This window comes from Astatotilapia calliptera, chromosome 12 (assembly GCF_900246225.1).
Source record: "Astatotilapia calliptera chromosome 12, fAstCal1.2, whole genome shotgun sequence".
NCBI lineage: Eukaryota > Metazoa > Chordata > Actinopteri > Cichliformes > Cichlidae > Astatotilapia > Astatotilapia calliptera.
This window is the reverse complement of record NC_039313.1, coordinates 13,932,032-13,952,786: the sequence shown is the minus strand read 5'-3', so window position 1 is coordinate 13,952,786 and position 20,755 is coordinate 13,932,032. Positions and strand designations below refer to the sequence as shown.

Here is a 20,755-nt window from a genome sequence, read left to right as displayed (position 1 = left end):
CTGAAAGCTCATATTGTTGCTATGTTTAGTATACACGGGCATCTACAAAGTGAGAGTTGGCTGTCCAATGACAACCTTTTTCACTTTGATTGATGAACAAACCTCACTGCCAGCAGCTATTTTTAGCTACTTTTGTTCTCTGGGTTCTTTGCCTACATTATATGAGTCCTGTTTCACAGGAAGGACTTTAACTATGTCTGTCATTTGATTCTAAAATACAATAAAATGCTGCTGTATGGTGGCTCAGTGGTTAGCAGTAACAGTAAGAAGATCCCGGGTTCAAAGCATCATCTGGCTGAGGCCTTTTCTGTGTGGAGTTTACATGGTCTCCGCATGTCTGTGTGGCTTCCTCCCACAGTCCAAAGACAAGGAGCACCCACATGTACTTAGTGGGTTAGGTTAACTGGTGATTCTAAATTACCCAAAGGTGTCAATGATTGTCTGTCTCTGCGCTAGTGCTATGTGCCCTACATCTTTCCCTGTGGTAGCTGGGACAGGCTACTCCCTCCTCGTGACCTTCAGTTGGAGAATAGATGGACTATTTTGCAAATAGTAGCTTGACGATTTCAGGGAATAGTTGGATCTCTGTATAAAACACACTAGAATCTCAAAATGTCTCGCCATCATTCGTTGCCGTAACGACAGCATACACTTAAGCTGGCGTGAACTCAGTGGCGGCGCAAAAATTTGATTGCCTGTGTTCACCCACCATGATTTAACAATATTCCAAAGATTTTCCTCTTGGTTTTTCTCAGCCTTCAAGAGTCCCCACAAAAGTTCAGCTGGGTTGAGGTTGGGTGAGGAGTCGTCTTTGATCTTTGTGTCCTCGATGTGCAGAATATGAATCCTTCTCTGAAAAGATTTGTCTGACGGCTGAAGTGGTGCCATAAGCTCAGCCTGGGTAGACTTAGCTCATTGCAGGTGTACAACTCCAGAGAAGTGAAAACATCATCAGACTTGTAAATAACAAACGCTTTATTTAATCAGTAAATAGTCATCTGTGAAATGTTGGTATTTCTTCACCTACCTGAAGAATTTGAGGTTATAAGGCAGCGAGACTGCTGCTTGTCTTCTTTTGACAGCCCTTGTACTGACTCAGGTAATGTCTATGAGTGGGCAAAAACTTGTATGTACCTGCTGAAACCTGTTTTTGGCTTGTAGTGACAACTAAACATCTGATGCTACATGTGCATTTCTTTAGAGGTAAATATAGTTCCCTTAACTCACGGCATAAAGCTGTCAAGTTCCTAACTGAAGTATGAGTATTTTTCCAGGAACAGACTTTTAAGCATGAGTATTTAACGATCAGAGCTCAGCCACCAGTAAAGTTTGAACACATTTTCAAACTGTATGTAAAATGAAGTTACCTGGAGGACTTAAAAAAACACTTTTAAGAAAAGCAGCACACCCACATCGTCCTACCTGCTGGTATCAGCCGCGGTTATAGCAATGAGTGGCGGTGTGCGCAGTGGCAGTGTTGTGGGCCGTGGTGGGACTGTCACTGTGTCCGGCTCCGGCTTGCGATCACAGTAGTACTGCTCTGCCTGTCGAAAGGCTAAAGGGGGCAACTGGACTGTCCTGCAGGAAAGCCTCCGCACCATGAAGGGCTCCATGCAGGTGACTGGCCCCGGCTCTGGGGAGTCGGACGAGTCATCGGACACCTGGAGGGGGATGATAGAAAAGCAGGTAAATTGAAAATGCCTCACAGATAACAGATTTCATCCTAACGAGGGTGAAACATAATATGAAAAAAGAGGGAAAAGCAGGATCAGAAAGAAAGGGAAGACAGAGACTGAACTCCTGGTAGCAGCTTGGAGTAAAATGGCAGTCAGGTGGTTTTGGTAAATACAGAATCCCTCGTTCTTTCCTTTACTTAAGGCGTGCAGTGTTTGGTTGGTAGTTATGTCCATCAAAGGGCATAAAAACCAATGTACTGTGTGTTTTAGGCTTCTGATGCTTCTCTTAGCACAATTTTGCCTTGTGCTCAAAGCCAAAGATTACTCCTGTCCAGAAAAGTCCATTAAAAGACATCTTGCTCTCTCAGCCTTCAATATGTGGCCAGACCATTCATCCAGCACCACTGGTACAAGCTTTCACTTGACTGTTTATTGATGAAAAGCACAATCTGATTAAAAAAAAAAAAAACAACGAAAAGAAAATCGGGCTTTTCTTGAGATCTACGGCATCCTTAACTCTGACTTTTAAAAAATCTAATTTTATTAAGTACACTTTGCTAAACCTAAAGCAGTATAATACAACTGTCCTGCAATAGATCCTAATCCCTGACAGAGAGAGGGTGGGCAAAAATGATCAAATTTCCAGTCAGGATAACGTAATATCCAACAAACTACAGCCTCTAAAATGATCATAAAGTTGAATCATCAACTTTTAGCAGTTTTTATAAAAACTGATTACACTGATTTTTTTACAAGTCTCTCAGACGCCATAGCTTTTAAAAAGTTCAGTTCAGTTTTATTCATTTTGTGTTCATTTGTAGTCTTCTCTCAGGGCAATTTACATTACTTGCTTACTTTCTCACAATATCATAAAGACTCAAACTCTCTTTTAACAGGAAAAAAAACCCCTTTGAAAATCAGACTGAACCTTTCAGGCCGGGCTGAGGGACAAAGAAAAGAACATTTTAAAAGAGGAAAAGCGGCTGCCATAACAAAGGTGTCCCCAGTAGACCTGCCACTCCACACTGCCCATGTAAATAGGGAGAACATATCTTGGTACTCCTTGTTAGATTTTCCATGTGGATAAAATGCTAACTAGCTGCGCTTTAAAGTTAAAGCATGTTTATTGAAGGGTAGTGTTTACATTTGTACAAACAGTAGTTTTATAATTAAAGGGAAAGTGCAGGTGTATTAATGGTTGCTTGACTAACTTAGGGGAGGTTCTGCTTTTGTGTGTGCTTCTCACAGTCATGGCTCACTCAAAACGCTAACAGAAGTGAGCTTTCAGAAATTCCATCAGTGCTTTTTCAACTGTGACAAGTGTGAAAAAAGATCCCTAGGTCATTTGTGAAAGGCATTTCTCAGGTCACCTTTTTTATCTTTTTCACTTCAAGACACAATACGTGACTCGTTCAGGGGCCCAGTGATGGGCTATTTCTCAAGAAGTGATGGCAAAACAGATATACAATGGCTTGCAAAAGTAATCAGCCCCCTTGAACTTTTCCTCATTTTGTCACATTACAGCTACAAATCTTATTGGAATTCCACATGAAAGACCGATACAAAGTGGTGTACACGTGAGAAGTGGAACGAAAATCATACATGATTACAAACATTTTTTACACATAAATAACTGCAAAGTGGGGTGTGCGTAATTATTCAGCCCCCTTTGGTCCAAGTGCAGTCAGTTGCCCATAAACATTGCCTGATGAGTACTAATGACTAAACAGTGCACCTGTGTGTAATCTAATTTATAGATTTATATTTTTTATTGGAGGGTTAAATATCTCCCGTGAGTCTGCGTAAACTAGCCTGTGGATATTTGGACCAAATTCCTCAGAATCTATCAAAATTAACACCGCAACCTGCAGTCCAATTTGTTTAGTTAAATAGTGCTCACTTTCTACTGTGATGCAGGTGAGTGACCCCCTGTTACACACAAACTAGCACTCATCGGTCGGGTGTCTGTTTTCATATAACACTTCTGTGTTCTGCGTAAAAAAAAGAAGTATACATTTGAATGCATCTTGATGATTAATTTATCCACCGCGAACTTGTGAAAATTGTTTTCTTAGTTCAGTATTAAACATAACAGAGGTGAAAAAAAATAATTGCTTTCTCTGAAACCTAAAAAAACAACAACCATGATTGTAGGTTATAATTACAAAAAATCTAACAAAAATCAAGATTGATTAAATACAATGAAACACAATTTCTGAAGGGCAATCTGTTGGATTTAACAAATGTTCAAATAGGAAGTTGCTCGCTTAAGAAATAGAGGAAGCTCAAAGTGAAAATGACATAGCACATGGGGTCAAGACAGAAGGGAAAAAAACTGATAAGAAGTTCAGCAGGGGGGCAAGAGCTATCTGAAAGACTGTGTGTGTCTGTGGTGACACAAAGTGAGAAGGGACAGAAAGTCATTTACAGCAGCAAGCTAACCTGGAGGAAACACATCAGGTGGTCAATGTGCCATTAAGGAGTTACCAGAAAAGTTGATTCTACTGCTTTGATGGCAGCAGCAGAGCCTCTGTTTTAAAAACAGAACTGTTTTAAGCAAGCTTTCCTGCATTAGAGCCCATTTTCTCAACAAATCATGCAAATTCCTTTTTTAAATAATATTACTATCAATTTTGGGTGGCACAGCTGCAGCGGTTAGCACCATCATTGGCTATATTAGAGTTTAGCAGAATAAGCCTTGAACACAAAGCACGAAATTTGAATTCTTCTTAGGTACGCTCTCCTCATGGACAGGAAGGAGGCAATCAGTTATTTGTGTAGTGAGTGGCTCCAGGACAATCTTTGATACACGACACACTTGATTGCACACACACACACACACACACACATATACACACACGCGCGGACTGGGTTTGTGAGGTGGTATGATAAATCAAGGCTGATTCTGTGCCATTAATCTTACAGCAACCACAGGGAGTTTTTGCTCTGCATGAATAACAAGGGTTTCCTATTAAAGTAAGGGTCAACCATTATTCTTTTACAGGTGATTACTCCCTACATAACAAGCCTTTAAAGTGAACGTGACTTTTCATTCATCTTCCATAGCGACAGAATTAACTAATAATAATGCTCATTAGCTGATTTTATACTTTAATTGTGAAAATTCCCGCACAGGTTTGCTGCTAATCAAACAATTAACACGACCAGCAGACCAGGAGCTTTTTGTAGCACCCATGGGGACTAAGACCTGAGGCAAGTTACCCATTTTGTCAACTCAATAAATTAGACCTACTTAAAATAATTCAGCTGTCGAGGTCCTTATTCACACCATGTATTCCTGGTGTTCTTCCCTTCCTCTTGTTCCTCTGCCCTCTGTATATTTCTCTTTTCGGTTTGGCATCCTTCTCGTCCTCTACGGCTGCGGTCAAACTGGATGCACACTGCCATCCTTTCATAAAAGCTGGCACTGCGCCTATGCTTACCGAGATAGGAAAGGAAGCTTAACAGCACCTTTATTTAGCATTTAGAAAATGTGACTAGCGCTAATCATGGCTTCTACTTTAGATACTTCCAGGCCATTTCACTCTGTAAGGAGCTTTCCTTAGCAAAAAGAAAAAAAAGACCATCTGACTTCTTTTGATTGATGATCAAAAGAACCCAGCAGCACATCAGGCCCAGATTTCCACCCACTCTAGGCTAGTTTGTTCACTTAGCACGGTCCAGTGCCCCTTCGTGTGTTTGCCTGCTTGCTCATAATGTTAGGAGGTAGAAGGAGATGGAGATAAACTAACTCTGTATTTCTATCATGGTCTCTGTTTTGAGTTTTGGGATGTTTTGGGGTTTCTCTGGTTTTGTGTGTTTGATTATTCTTTGTTCTATATTCTATATTGTCTCCCTGGTTATGTGTTTTTTGGTTACTTTCCCATTTTATTTTTTATAGTCATCTCGTGTGTGTTGTGTTTCGTTTTGCGTCCCCTGTCTCATCGGTTGGATTCTGTTCAGCTGTTTTCCCCAGTGTCTCCACTCTGCTTTAATCTCCTTGTGTTTATTTAGACCCTCAGTTTGCTTCGGTTCTTTGTTGTATTCTCCCTCGGGGTTGGATCCTCCTTTGCAGTTTGTGTTCCTTTAAGATTACTCCGTGCTTGGTTTCCTAGTTTTTTGGACCTGGATTAATTTGTACTTTGGGTAACTTCTGCAATAAAGCTGTCTTTTAGTTTAAACTTGGTTTTCGAGTCCTGTGTATTCGGTTCCTGCCCGTTACACAGCCAGCATTTACCTGCACGCAACCTTAGCCTTATGCTTTCCTAGCTACAACACAACACGTGACAGAGGACATGAAAGGACATACATGTTTATGTGATGTTGCAGCAATCTTAGGGCCAATATCAAAGTTAGGGTTGGCATAAAAAGTCATCCTATTACCTAAACAGCTGCTTACTGGACACTTAATCTTTCCCTTCCTTCACGCTACTCAGCCCTGCCTCTCCAGCCACTAGCTTGCCTGCCACTCCATCCTCTCATCCACACTCACTCTCTTCCCTACGTCCCTGCTCTGCCCACTCCACCAGCCTTCCTCCTCAGCCCCACTAAGCCACCAGCTCTCCCCGGCCTCTGCCTGTACTCACCACTACCTGCTTCCCTCCATTACCTCACGGCTTCAAAGAAGCTGCTGTCGTTTGAACTTTTAGTCTGTGTCCTGCATCTGGGTTTGACACCCCCCCCCACACACACACACACACTTTTTCTCCCTCTGATTGCAAATGTAATAACAGAACGCTCAAAAACACATGTTCACCTTTCAATGACGAAAAGTAAATTTTCCAAGCAGATCGCTCTAAAGCATTACATACGTATTACCCCAGAATAACCTTTCACGTCAGTGACTTGTGTGTGTGTGTGGTTGACTTCCCTCTCCACCTCTGTCGTGACTGTTCTGCCTCACCCTCCAGTGTACAGCGCAAACACCTCACCCTCCCACCCGTCCATGCTTGCATTAATCAAGATGCCAATCTTCATCCGTGAAGCTATTGAGCCTTTCATTCCTACATAATTACCTGTATTAGACTCGTTGCCACAGACGGTGGCTTGCAGAGGGAAACGAGGGGAGCTGGCATGCTTAACCTTCACTTTTCTGCAGGCTAAATGTAAAGCAGGCTCAAATGAATCAATGGGGCCCAGTCAGGATTAACCATTCCTCCAACAGTACATTCAGAGTCCTTTAAGCGATTTATGTAATAGTCATTCAGTCTTTTGTCAAAGCGATACAGGCTAGTGCTATTATATTTGCACTTGCACTTTATGTAATATGCTTCAGGCCCTATTGTAGTGCTCTATTAGAATCCTGTGAATTTAAATTCCTTTGATTCGTATTTGTGGGCAGCACGGTGGTTGCACTGTTGCCGCACAGCAAGAAGGTCCTGAGTTCAATTCCACCATCAGGCCAGGGTCTTTCTGTGTGGAGTTTGCATGTTCTCCCCGTGTTTGCGTGGGTTCTCTCCGGGTACTCCGGCTTCCTCCCACCGTCCAAAGACATGCAGCTTGTGGGGATAGGTTAATTGGTTAATCTAAATTGTCACTAGGTGTGAATGTGCGAGTGAATGTGAGTGTGAATGGTTGTCTGTCCCTATGTGTTAGCCCTGCGACAGACTGGCGACCTGTCCAGGGTGTACCCCGCCTTTCGCCCTATGACAGCTGGGATAGGCTCCAGCGCCCCCCGCGACCCTGAAAAGGATAAGCGGAAGCGAATGGATGGATGGATGGATGATTCGTATTTGTTTGTTTTTTTGTTTTTTTATTTGACATGCTGTCACTAATGTCTACAACAAGCATCTAAAAGACCGTTAATCTTCATCATGACAGTGTAATCAGACAAACAGACAAATACTGAGAAAAGAAAAATGAAACAAAATAACGTTTAAATTATAAACAAAGGAAGACGAGAAATTCAAAGTAAAACTGGAGGGAACACGAGTGATCACGATGATTTCAGTGTAATTAAGAAGCCATGGGTGAGAGGTAGTATAAAAGTGACTGAGGTTGTGAGACTTTTGAAACGTGTGTGCGTGATTATGGACACAGTACTTCATTTTTAGGCACTTGTGCTGTCTCTCCTGATGCCTGAAGTGGCTCTTTATAATAAGTGGGATCACTGAAAGGTTAATTGGTCTGCTGTGACTCTCCTGGGTTCTCTGCACACTTCATATGCCAACCCAATGATGGTCAAGTCGAAATGCGTGAATGTGAAAATCAATGAACAGTTTCTGGTAAACAACCAAGATGTGCCAGGTTTTTAATTCAGTCTTTAGGAAACAGTGAAGGTGATGAGGAGTCTGATAGTAAATACATAATGAAGAGAACTGATTTGCCACTAACACTATCGCTACTCCATCCTTCAGTTCTCTCAGGGAGTTAATAACAAGAGCGGTGGCAGAAAAGCAGCACATACTCAATAGTAACTTTGACACAGTCTAGGCAGAAAGTTAGCACATAAATCCATGTGTAACAGCTGTGCTCTTGGAAAGGTGCGTATCTAAAAGTCCAATCAAACATCAAAGATGTTTGTCCCAGCCAAAAGTTAAAATCGGTCAATATAAAACTCACTAACCACTTTATCAGGTACAGCTGTTCAGCTGTTAAACTAAATATCTAATGAGCCAGTCACATGGAAGCAAGCATTTATGTAGACATGGTCAAGATGACTTTTAAAGCTAAAACTGAGCATGAGAATAGGAAGGAAAGGCGATTTAAGAGTTTGAATGTGGCATGTTGATGGCAGACAGACTGGTCTAAGTATTTCACAAACCGCTGATCTACTGGGACTTCCCCACACAGCCACTACTACAGTTTACAGAGCATGTTCCAAAAAAAGAGGAACTATCCACTGAGCAACGGTTCTCTGGGTGAAAATGCCTTGTTGATGCCAGAGATCAGAGGAGCATGGTCAGACTGCTTCGAGCTGGCAACAGTAACTGAAATAGTAACCCACTTATTACAAGAAAATTTTGCAAAAGAGCATCTCTGAATGCACAATGTGTCAAACCTCAAAGCAAGGTGAGCTACAGCAGTACAAAACCACACCCGGTGCCTCCTTTCAGCTGAGAACAGAAAACAAAAGCTTCATTAGAACCAGACAGTAAAAGACTAGTCTGTCTGATCTGATGAGTCTCAATTTCTGCCTTGACATTCAGATGGTGGGGTCAGAATTTGCAAAAACAACATGAAAGCATTTAGTCTGCCTTCTATCAACGCTTCAGGCTAGTGGTATAACGGTGTGGGGGATATTTTATAGGTGCACTTCAGGCCTCTTAGTACCAAGTGAACATCAGCCTGCCTGATTATCACTGATGACCATGTCCATCTCTTTATGACCCAAGTGTACCCATCTTTTGATGGCCGCTTCCAGCAGGAAATACACCGTATCACAAAGCTCAAGTCGAACTATTTTTTTGAAGATGACACTCTACTCAAATGGCCTCCGCAGTCACCAGAGCTCATTCCAATAGAGCACCTTTGAGATTTATTGGAACAGGAGATTCAAATCCTGGATGTGCAGCCAACAAATCTGAAGCATTTATGTGATGCCATTGTGTCAATATGGAGCAAAATCTCTGAGGAGTGTTTCCAGGACCTTGATAAAGCTAGCACAAAGAATTCTGCAGGCACAAAGGGTACCTAACAAAGTGTTCAATAAGTGTATATAAGCCTATTATACTACAGAAGTAACTTTGAGTTTTTTGAGTTTAACCATGTGGTGGCACTTAACTAAATTACAGTTATCCCCACCTCCCTATTTACTTGGATAGAGGATTGGTAAACCTACAGCTTAAATGTAGTTACATCAGCATGGTTACATGTTCAGATGTTTTGAATTTCCATAGTTGGCAAATTTACTTTCTTTCATAAACTATAAGAAAATAAAATCCCCTTCAGAGAAACTCTTAGAAATACTTATATTTTATCAGCCCAACTCAGCCTCGCGACAAAGTAACATGCTCCCTACTTCTTGCTAGTAAAAGTACTTAATTCACTTAATTTGGTTTTGGTGACAGAGGGAGTAGAAAAATCAATACAAAAAGGGTCATATTCCAACTCGAGCCCTAAGCTTACAGCTGACAGAGGAGCTATCTGCAAGAAACAGGAAATGTTCATCCAGTCTGATGCTTTGACCACACAGGTGCATCAGTATGTATCACCAATGGAAATCCCTCCAGCTGGGTAATCTGGATACCAATCAACATCCTGTGCAATATAGTTGAGAATACACAGCTCACACTCTGCTTTGATTTTATGCTTTTTTATTATGGAAATGATCAAAAATGCATGTGAATTGAAATTTATCTGACAAAAAAAAGAAAAATTCATCTTTTCTGCAGGATGCTGAAGCCTTTGATGACGACTATTGATGTGAGTCTTCTTAGATATGCAGGTGGCTCAATTTTGGCACTATTCAGTTATTTTGCACACACGCAGGTCTCATTTATTCACGTAAGGATAGCCACACACTCTCATTTAATATCATTTCCTTCATGCTAATTCTGTCCTCTTCCTGTCTTTTCATCTGGCGCTGTGAATAAGTCAGATGATACGGACTCTTTATCACTGCTACATATTAGTAATGGTCCTGCTGCACATCAAACGTTACACATTTCCATGCAGTTCAGATTTCTAGTAACATCACTGAGGATTCAAACTGTTCCTCCCCCTTTCGTGTGCATAATTTATTAATTAATACATGTCAATTAGGCCACAGCAAACAGGAAGCCATCCCTTTTTCATAAACAGAATTTTTCATTAGGCTCCCTTTTTTTTTTATTGGTTGACCTTTTGGGAGGATTAAGACGAAACAAAAAAACAGTTGGCTTGGCTTTTGTAGAAACAGCTGAAAGTGGTATCTAAACAGGCCTTTTTCTTTTTTTTGTGGATTTAGTTTGTTTTTCATCTGTTCCTTGATGCTGCTTTCTTTGTCTTCCTGCAACACCATCTGCAGAAAGTGTCTGAGCATTGCCGAAGGCAAACTGAGGGCATTTCCTTATTTTCTCTATTAAAAGAAAAGAAGAAGATGAAGAAGCATTACCTTACCGATGTCAGTTTATTAATATATGCTATTTCATTTGACTTTCAAGGACTAAAAAGGGTCACTCACGTGTGGAACGATGTGTGCTAAAATAACAGGTGTGTGATCTTGAAATTTATCTAACACTTTAGTTTGTCAGGCTACTTAACAAAGCGGCTGTGATCAGCAGCTGGAATAAAATACAGGGTTGCACCATTCCAATTTCAAGCCCGAGGTAGCCTGCACTATACTCAGTATGTGCAACCCCTCATCTTCAGTCACATCATTCATCTCTGTGCTCAGAATTTAGCAATTGGTTTTTATCGGAGAATAAATCTTAAATGGATTCTGGGTGAAGCCCAGAGGGGAATGAGAGAAGTCTCAGAAGTGGGAAGAACTTAACACAAAACGGAGGAAGAGAGCAGGGGACTGAGAGAGGAGATGAAGGAAGAGCGATACCTGCAGAAGATGCAGTAAATCTCCTGGTTAAAAACAAACAAACAAATAAACAAAAAAAGCCGTTAAGTTCAAATTTATCTGAAAGCATAGTGAGCTTTCAGGAAGTCACCAACACATTTGAAGCAAAAAACACAAAGGTTTTATCTGCTCTGTCTCTGAATGCAGAATGCATACTGTTTGCAACCGCGTCTATTTTGGACACTGTAATAACCACAGCTTCCAGCATGTTACTCTTCAATATGAAAGCCTCACTTACAGGTTTGTCTGCTCAGTAAAAGGGTCGCTGTAACAACGCAGGTTTATATTTGGCTCCATGGTGAGAATTACTGGCATTTACAACCAGGTGTGTTTTTACTGCTTGGCTTAGTGGTTAATGTAGCTGTAAAACACAGCATCCCGTGGGGTAATAAAAATTAACTTCAGTTCATCTTCCACAGCACACAGTGATCACAGCAGTTTTCCCTGTATTATATTCGGAAAGTGAAGAAGGGGTGCAGTGGTCTGCAAATCAGTATTATTTAAATTTAGCACCTTTATTAATAATATTAAAAGAAGCTGCACAAGGAAAAAATACAAAACACAAAGGGATTCCAACTGGATGCAGACAACAGATGACATCATGGGATTTCCGGGGATTTACAGTACAGCAGAGTGCATTCGAGACTAGGCGTGCTTTATTGTACGCTGACATCAAGGTTTTTATTGAAAGAGAAAATGTGTACATCTCTAGGGATTCTGTGAAGGCCTTGAGGCTTGATCACTCATTAGAAAATGACTGACATTTCTTTGTGAAGTGCAGAGTGTGAAAGCAGCTGCACAAAGATGGCATTAATAGTACATCATACCTCCCTCCTACTACACTTGCAATTGTGAAGAGGGTGGCGGGGGGCAAGTTCTGAAACACCTCCCTCCCTGCTAGGCATATGCAGCTGCTGTTATATGCAAATTGTCTTTCTATTCGTAGACACTCTCGTCATACATGAAGCCACAGGATTTCTTTTTCTTTCTATTTCAAGCAAACATTTCAGTTCAGTTAAAATAAACATGTATATTTTATTGAGACATTGCATGCATGCAATGCTTTAAGACCGTAGGTTGTAAAAGCAAAACAGACACATTGCAGTGACGCATCCTTTTGTTTACTTGCTATCACAGCAGCATTTTGGACAAAATAGGATGTGCAAAAAAAAAAAAGAGATTACTGAGAGAAAACTAGAAGGCGGGTGATAAAGAAGCCACAGCCTGGTTGTACTGACATGTCACCCTGAAGGTGAGGTAGATGAATCAGTTTGTTTCAAAGAGCCCCCTATCTGGTAGCCTCAAGGCAGAAGAATAAACGTCTGGAAGGGACAAGACCAGATTTTTCTTGGCTTCAAGCGTGGCTCTGTGATGCTCTGGCCTGAGAATAATAAAATGAGATGAAAGTGCCTGAAACCTACTGTTAGGAGAAAACTTTGCAGAAAAGTCAAGAAGGCAAAGCTTGATAAAAGTGAAAACTAGAAGAGATAGGGTCAAGATACTTGAAATCCAAAGCGCGTTTCCTTACCTGTGCAAAGGGGAAAGGTCACTCTACTGTAATATATCCGAGTCTTATTGCAGTTTTTGTATCCGTGCACAATAATGGTGTTCTGAAGATTGAGCATTAATGTCCTGAGGGTTTTCTTTGACGCAAACATGATCAATGTGTCATCCATGAATTAAATATTGGTAAATTTTGACACTTAACAGATTTAAGATTCATCACTCCACGCAGCCACTGTGCCGACCTTCCCTGGCAGAGTTTATACACCCTTCATGCATCAAACCCACATCCGGAACAGGCACGCTGCCAAACATCTTATGCAAGATTAATCACACTTAAAATGCAGTCAACAGGCTGTGAAATGAGAATGGCGAGCAGGTGGTAATGTTTCTTTACACACAGTGTAGAAGACTAAATAAATGTCAAGCCTGTCTAGATAACATAAAGACCAGAGGCCTCAAATCTAATGTAAAAAAAAAAATACACAAGGCCTGTGCCGCTTTCCGTGCACATGTTGGTGCCTACAAAACCAAACTTGATGGGAGAATGTGCACACCTGGGCAGAAACTCTGATCCATTCATGTGCACAAACGTCTGAGAGGCAGAGGAAACTGACAAGGCAGATGGTGCATTTGTGAATAAAATGAAATTAGTACACATATATGAAAGCCTGACTCACACATTTAGTCTCACTTTTAACTGCACGTTACTTCAAAGCCGGTTTAACAGTCAAACCTGCAGTCTTATTCGCGTGTGTGGGATTAGGCAAGCACCTTTTAACTGTAAAATATATGAAATCCCAAATCAAATTCCGCTCAGTATTTCATCAGCACCATCTCGCTATCACATTTCCCACTCCTGGAGCACCGGAGAGCAAGTCAGCCTGTATGCTGCCTCACTCACACCTGTGGTTAGCTGAGCAGTTGCAGTTGTGCGACGCGGCAGGTGGATTTAGGAAGGTTTTGCCGCACTTTACCTATCAACTGTGAACACAGGCCGACTCCATTTAACTTCACACGGGCTAAAATAATGACTTTCAGTGTTAGAAATTCAAGACAAGAAAGTGCATGAAATAACTGCAGATCAAAGTCTCGGTAGCTTTAATCTCCTAATTCTGTGCATGTATAACTAGTCAGATTAGTTGTGGTTCAGTTTTTGTGTTTAAAATTGTGTCTGTAAACACAATCTGTGTCGTGCAGCGCACAGAGTGCACTGAAAACTCTGCGATGCACTCTGTTCCTCTTCCAGTCACCACACCCCGTAGATGCACATGTGGATTGTCTAAATCTGCAGCTTCAACATCTTCTTTTCTTTGATCCCTTTTCCTTCAGCCTACTAATTGGCTGTCCCTTCTTAACCCGCTTTTATTGGATGTCACTTCCTGTTAGATAAAAGTTTTTCCTCTCCACGGTCGCTGAGTGATTAGTCACAGAGCATCAGAGAATCAGATTCTCTCTAACATTGTAGGATTTTTACCTTATAATATAAAGCACCTCAAGATGGTTGTCAGTTGGTGCTGTATAAATAAACCTGGAAATACTGCTTGCAAAGCTGCATGAGGGACGCGGGCACTACACGCGAGTATAAATGGACTGGAAGAGCCATTGATCAGCAGGCTTATTTCAGTTCATTAGTATTCACCAGGTGCTTTGCCTTGACCATTTATGGCATCAAGAAGGCAGAACATTAGGCTGGTCCACATGAGCACATTTCCAGGTGGATTGCGGTTTATAAAGGGAACACTGCATGCAGGTGTGCATGAGCACACGTTTCAGAAATGTGATTATTCCTTTTTGGAGCACGCCATTTTCAGCTTTTGTGCACATGTCCACTTTTAGTATGCTTCCAATGCACTGTTTCATAAATGAGGCTCCAGACAGATAAAACAAATTCACCTAAGCCAAGTTTTGGCAGGGTTGAGAGGAAAACAGACATAATTTCCCTGAGTGCTTGAGTATGTCCCCTTTGTATTGAGCTGCTAATCTAATTACATGTTCAAATATGCAGGACATTGGTCCCCTTGCTCATAAATAAATAAACAGGTAGATAGGCAGTAGCTCGAAATCAATTAACATCGTTTGCACTCAACCAGACAAATCAGAGATAAAGAGACCGCTAGTGTCAAGTGTGTCAGTGACCCCTGCTGTGCATGATGCAATAAAATATTCATTTAAGTGAAAATATTTGTTGAAAGCGGTTTAAGCGCAAAGAGAAACTGCCATTATGCTAATGTGCTAAACATTAAAAACAAAATACTGCTTGAATTACTTTGGTGGGTAGCCTCTAATCTTTAATCATGAGAGGGATTCCAACAAGAGTCAGAGCAGTGGCTTTGTTTTTTCAGCTTTTGTCAACTGATGATCTCTTGAAACTGCACTTCAGAGCTCCGCTGCCTTTCGTGAGACGCCGGCAAAAGAGGACGGAGAATTAAATAAATCATTACGTGCTGTCCGATCCTTTTATTCCATTACATTGTTGTCCATTTTCTTTACTTCATATCCTGCCGCTGTCTCTTGCCGTGCTCATCCTTCAGTCACTTTTCCGCTTCTCCTCCTCTGATCCTGTTCAATTTAATTTCCCAGCTCTTTTCATTAAACATCGTGTCATCCACTTCCCCTCTGCTCGTCCTGCCAGCTCTCACCTGTACGCGCTGTGTGACAACTGGCTTTAATGTGATTTTTTAAAATCATCAAATGATTTAGGCTTGAATTGAAATGTACCTCCCCTCCCCTGTTACCACTCTTCCAGACACATTAAATTTCTAACCGTTACCTTCACCGCGCCCCTTTGTCTGTTCACCTCACTGCAAACCTGTTTACCTTGTCCTCGATACAAGCACATGGCCTGGAAGCTCCCCTGCTGGGCTCTAATTGGTGATCGAGATGTGCGCGGGAAGGAGACGGGAGCAGCGTTTGGCCCATTTCTATTCCCTCATCACATTCACAGGGCCACAGTCACATCTGCGTAACCATGGTGATGCTGATAAGGTGACTCATGACTATTCATCAATGGCGCCACCTGATTGGACAGCCCCCGAGAGCCTTGCAAAACGTATTCATCAGCGCAGCCTGTGTCCCTGCTCTACCTCAATATGCCCCTCAGGATGATGAGGAAGCATCTCTGCTTCTGTTTGTTTTTAACACCCGCTTCTTGTCTTCACCTCACCTCCCACCTCTCCCCTCTAATTACCTGTCCTCTCTTCACGTCCCACCTATACGTCTCCCAACGGTCTCTCTCTCGTCTCTAACCCAGTGGTCTGCTCTCTTCGCTCTGTCTCAGTTGATGAAGACATCAATCACGTGCACATGTGACATGAACTCTTGCTCATCTCGCCGTGTCCCTTGCTTCTACTTAGAAATCTTGCACGTATCTCACACAGGTTATTTAATCACCACAATAACGTTGGAGTAGTTTCTGACTAATAACAAAGGGAGAAAAAAAATTATTTAATCATATTTCCCCTGGACATGTTTTTGTTTTTAGTAAAGCGCAGTTTTAAAGCCCCACAAGAGACACCAAATGTGACTCATCAGCCAGTTTTTGTCCCATTAGTAGTGTTATTTTATTCCATTTCAAAGGTCATTTGCTCTTGTCATTATCAGTTTTTCCAGTAACCCTTTTAAATAATGTGCTTTCCTTGATTCAATACAATATTATGAATCAGTTTGAGCGATCTAGCTTGCAGGCAGCTGTTCCTTTGGATGTTGTTAACATGATGACCTTTGACCTTAGATCTCCCAAAAGGAGATGCAGGGAGCTCATCAGAGCTCACTGACCTTCAAGTGAAGTAAAGCTTGCAGTTTGCAGACTAAAATCCACAGTTTAGTGCAGAAAGCTGTATTTACATGCATTCGCAGCCCACATCATGTCGTTGGAACTGTAAGGTAGATAATAATACACACCAAGACAGATTGGAAATGTGTGGGAACCTATAAGCGCCAGGCTGTAATAGCCATTTTGACATTTCTATCTAATCTTTCACTATGATTCACACAGAAATGAAAACCATGTGGCAGATTTACAACAGGAATGAAAGTATCATTTTTTTACTCAGCTGAAATCTGTCATTTATATTTTGGCTAATAATCCCACTACAGTGTTTTGTGAAGAGAAATTTTCCGTTTTTATTTTCCTCTCTGATGTTTCAAAGAGCCAAGACGTGGCCCAACATTTGAAGCTCAACCCAAGTTCAAGTGTATGACTGGATATATAGCATCAGTAGTTTTTCTTTCTTATTTTCAAACACAGCAATAAGAGAACAAATTCAGAGAAACATCTTCAGACTGATTCAAAAAATGAATAGAAAATAGAAATAGTTAATTTGTTACTAAAACAAGTGTCACAGGTCTCTGTGATTTTTAAGGATGAGCCAGTTTATCAACTATATGATTGCATGTTTCATTAATACATATGCAGGTAATCCTGCTACTGTTTGCTGCTATGCAATACTATCTACCCTCTTATTTCTCCTGCTATATGGGATCTCTGATCTCTGACCTCTCTTGTTTTTCAGGATTACCAGAAAGCTGCCAGTTAAAAATCCAGATGGACAGCGGTCAGTGATGGGCAGCTTGCACATAGCTCAGGGAACATTATGTGAGAGCACAGACATATTCTGTTTAGGTGGTAGTGTAGCTGTCGTGGGGGATGCGTGATGAAGGAGGTATGCACTGAAATAAAAATTCCAGTTTTGAAATGTGTGGAGTTTGTGCTGTAAAGTATAAATACTTCAGGATGTCTAAATAAGAAATGAAGTCATTCATGCTGTCTGAGCATACATGACAGCCAATAAGGATTTAATGTATGCTCAAAGAGCATACAGCTATGAGTTAGCTTCGCTGGCTGTATGTAAAAGATGGGCCTAGCTTTTCCGTCTGAAAAGCAAAAAAAAAATCATAAAAGCTGCAGTCTCTGTAATGGCCAGCAGAGGGCGACTCCTGTGGTTGCAAAGAGAGGTCAGATTGTATGAAAGCCTATTGGAAAATGACCTTGCAGCTCATTTGTCCACTTGATGACCTCGGTAAACATTAGGTATGAATAGATTTGCTTATGTCTTATTTGCTGGTTTCTCTTAATGAATACAAATGATGTGTGCATATATAGTATTGTGCAAAAGTCTTGAGCCACCCATCATTTGCAAACGGGCAAACATAAATGGAAATGCAGCATAAAAGACAAAAGCAGAGTTTGTATCATTCTAAAAAGCAATATCTGGTATGACCACCTTTTTTCTTTATCACAGGCAAGCTTTCTAGGGATTTCTTTAAGTAGTATTCAGGAATAGTTTTGTAGGCTTCATGATGGGGATTCAAAGCTCTTCTTTGGATGTTGGCTTCCTTTTGTTCCATTCTCTGTCAAGATGATCCCCGCTTCAATAATGTTGAGGTCTGAGCTCTGGGGAAGCCAATCATGACTGATAGTGTTGCACTGTGTGTTTTTTACTGCATTGGTAATGTGTTCGGGATCACTGTCATGATGCAAAATGATGGTATTTAATGATGGTTTAAAATCTCACTCTATAGTTCATGTTCATGATGCCATTAATTTTGACAACAACACTGGCTGAAACACAGTCCCAACTCATGTCCAAGATGATGGCTGTAGACACTTAATACTGCACCTCTCTCCAGAGCTCGTCTGCACAACACTGACAGTGATTTGAACCAAAATTCCAACTTTGGATTCGTCATTTCCTAAAATCTGTTGCCACTGATTTTCTGTTCAGTGCTTGTGTCATTTGGCATACATCACCTCCCTATTTCTCCCTATTCTCCATATTTAGGAATGGCTTCTTCACAGCACCCTACCACTGAGACCATTTCTGATGAGGCTTCAGTGACTGGTCAGGTCTTCGCTGGATCTTTTCACAGCATGACTTTCAGATACTGTACATCTGCTGTAGATAACTTTATAGGTCGGCATCTTTTGTGTTGTTAGGTGCCTTTTTATGATTCATAGGTTGGTAAATGGCTTAACAAAAAAAAGATCACATTACCCTGAAAATGGTCTGGTTCAAGGAGTGGACTGAAAAAAAAGCAAATGTGAAAAAGCATCTGATGTCCAAAGACAATCTTTGGATGACCTTTACCAAGCCTGGAGAACTATTGCTCAAGACCACTAATATGTTTTATATCCAGTCTGCCGTAAGCTTGTTAGTTGTGTTGTATTTGTAGTGCAAAACTAATCAGTTGATTATCAGTTAGTTGACTGAGGGAAAAATAATTGGCAAATATTCAGAAAACTGGTTTGAAACCATTTTAAGGAACAATTTGCAAACAGAATCTAAATTAATATTCTCTTGTGAAAATTTGCTTTCTCATGCTAAGTGAGAGAATCTCACAGTGTGTCTTTGCTTTGTAATGGATAACGAGAAATGTCACATCAGGTCAGGCTCTTGAAAAGTTTTTTTTTTTTTTTACATTCAATGAACCAACCAATTACTCTGGAATGAAAATAATCATCGAGGAAAATTAAAATTAAATTAGTCACTGATGATGATGACTGCATGACTAATTAAACCCTAAAAACATGATTGCCGAGGTGAAAAACATTTGTCAGTCAACAGCACAGCTTCTTACGTATAACAGTCCCAGTAACCCAAGCTCTTTATCATCATCTAAAAGAAACCACTGGCCTTTAATCACAGAGTGATGAACAAAAAGATTTAATTTGTGTAGGAAAAACATTGACTCTGCCATTTATAAAGCTAATGTTAACATACATGAAGGCAAAGGTGTACATATGGAGATCTTTGAGGCTGGACTACATTTTATATGAGGTTCATTTAAAAGAAATCATGCTCATATTGCAGGTTTATAGCAAACATTGAAATGCCATTTTCGTCTGGGCATGCAAGGGAATTTGTGTTTTATTAACACATTATGAAGACTAAGATGTTTTCAAAAATAAAAAATAAAATGCACTATCTTCCTAACCCTTACAAAAAGAGACCTCTTATTTTTTTTAAATCACAAGTTTGTTTGTTTTTCACTAGATTTCACAGACCAACCCTATAAAATGTACATATTTAGTACATTTAATTTGAGGTATGTCTTCCTCTCAATGTGAGCCAAGCAGTTACCCATTTGAGCATGGACTCTACACATGTCCAGATGTGTTGTTGAATTGCTCTCTGTTCCTGAACGAGTGTGACTGTGCAATGGTAGTAGCTGCCTCGGATAAACATGTTGACCCACTATGTTCTAGGCATGCCTAGAACATAGTGGACATATCAGGACTAAATGCTGGCTAAAGAAGTCTCTGATTATGCTTCTCATCCAGCAAGGATCTGGCAGTGTGTGGGCGTGCAGTGTCCTGCTGAAACAGCTGCAGGGCAGTGTGCTGCTGTGAGAATAGCAAAAGTACAGGCTCGAGCACCTTGATACCTCTGTCCAGTCAGATCTGCACCAAGAACAAGCAGAGTTGGTGCTCGCATGGATGCAAACCTGCAGCAACAACTCCGACACATATACCAACATTCAAAATCCCAATAGCCCAGCCTTGGTCAACTTTAGCGATGGCTAGGCTGTGCATACACTGTGGCAGTGAAATTAAACAAATTCTGTGGTGTACAAGTGCACAAATTACAAATCCCTCCATTAACCAAAAACGACTTCCTGAACACGTTTGGCTTTTCAAAGAAATAAGAATTATAGACCAAGAAATGGATTTAAAACAAAGATTAAAAATGTATTTCAAGACACTGAACTTGTACAACAGAATCTTTTTGGCTTATGAAGAGAGAAAACAGAGAATACTGAGATGTAAATGCATGTAAAAAGGAAAAAAATCAATAAAGCTGCAAAAATTGCAAAGCTGGTGTTCACTCACGCTGTCTCGCTGGCTGTCGTCCCCGGACCGGTCATCCTTTTGCATGGTGCGGGCCACCTCTGGCAGGGCTCAGTCAGTCAGAGTTAATCAAAAAGTGGGCTAACAAAACAAAAAGAAATAAAAAAAGATATAAGTATTATTTGTACCCATTTCACACATTTGTATTAACCTAATGTCATTATCAAACTGGTGATGTAAAGTGGTATAAAAAAATCCAAAGTTCTGCTTGTTCTTTGTGAAGATTAAACCAAATGG

General features: G+C 40.8%; 1 protein-coding gene across 1 annotated transcript in view; it reads right to left on the bottom strand.

The window, feature by feature from the left end:
* The window catches only part of pde4d (phosphodiesterase 4D, cAMP-specific), a 206,100-nt gene that overhangs the window by 162,741 nt on the left and 22,604 nt on the right, over positions 1-20,755 (bottom strand). The window contains exons 2-3 of the mRNA XM_026186601.1: positions 20,501-20,599; positions 1,423-1,661 (exon numbers count right to left, since the gene is read on the bottom strand). Of these exons, the coding sequence (XP_026042386.1) occupies positions 1,423-1,661; positions 20,501-20,545 (284 nt within the window). The 5' untranslated portion in view covers positions 20,546-20,599. The remainder of the gene's footprint in view (positions 1-1,422; positions 1,662-20,500; positions 20,600-20,755) is intronic.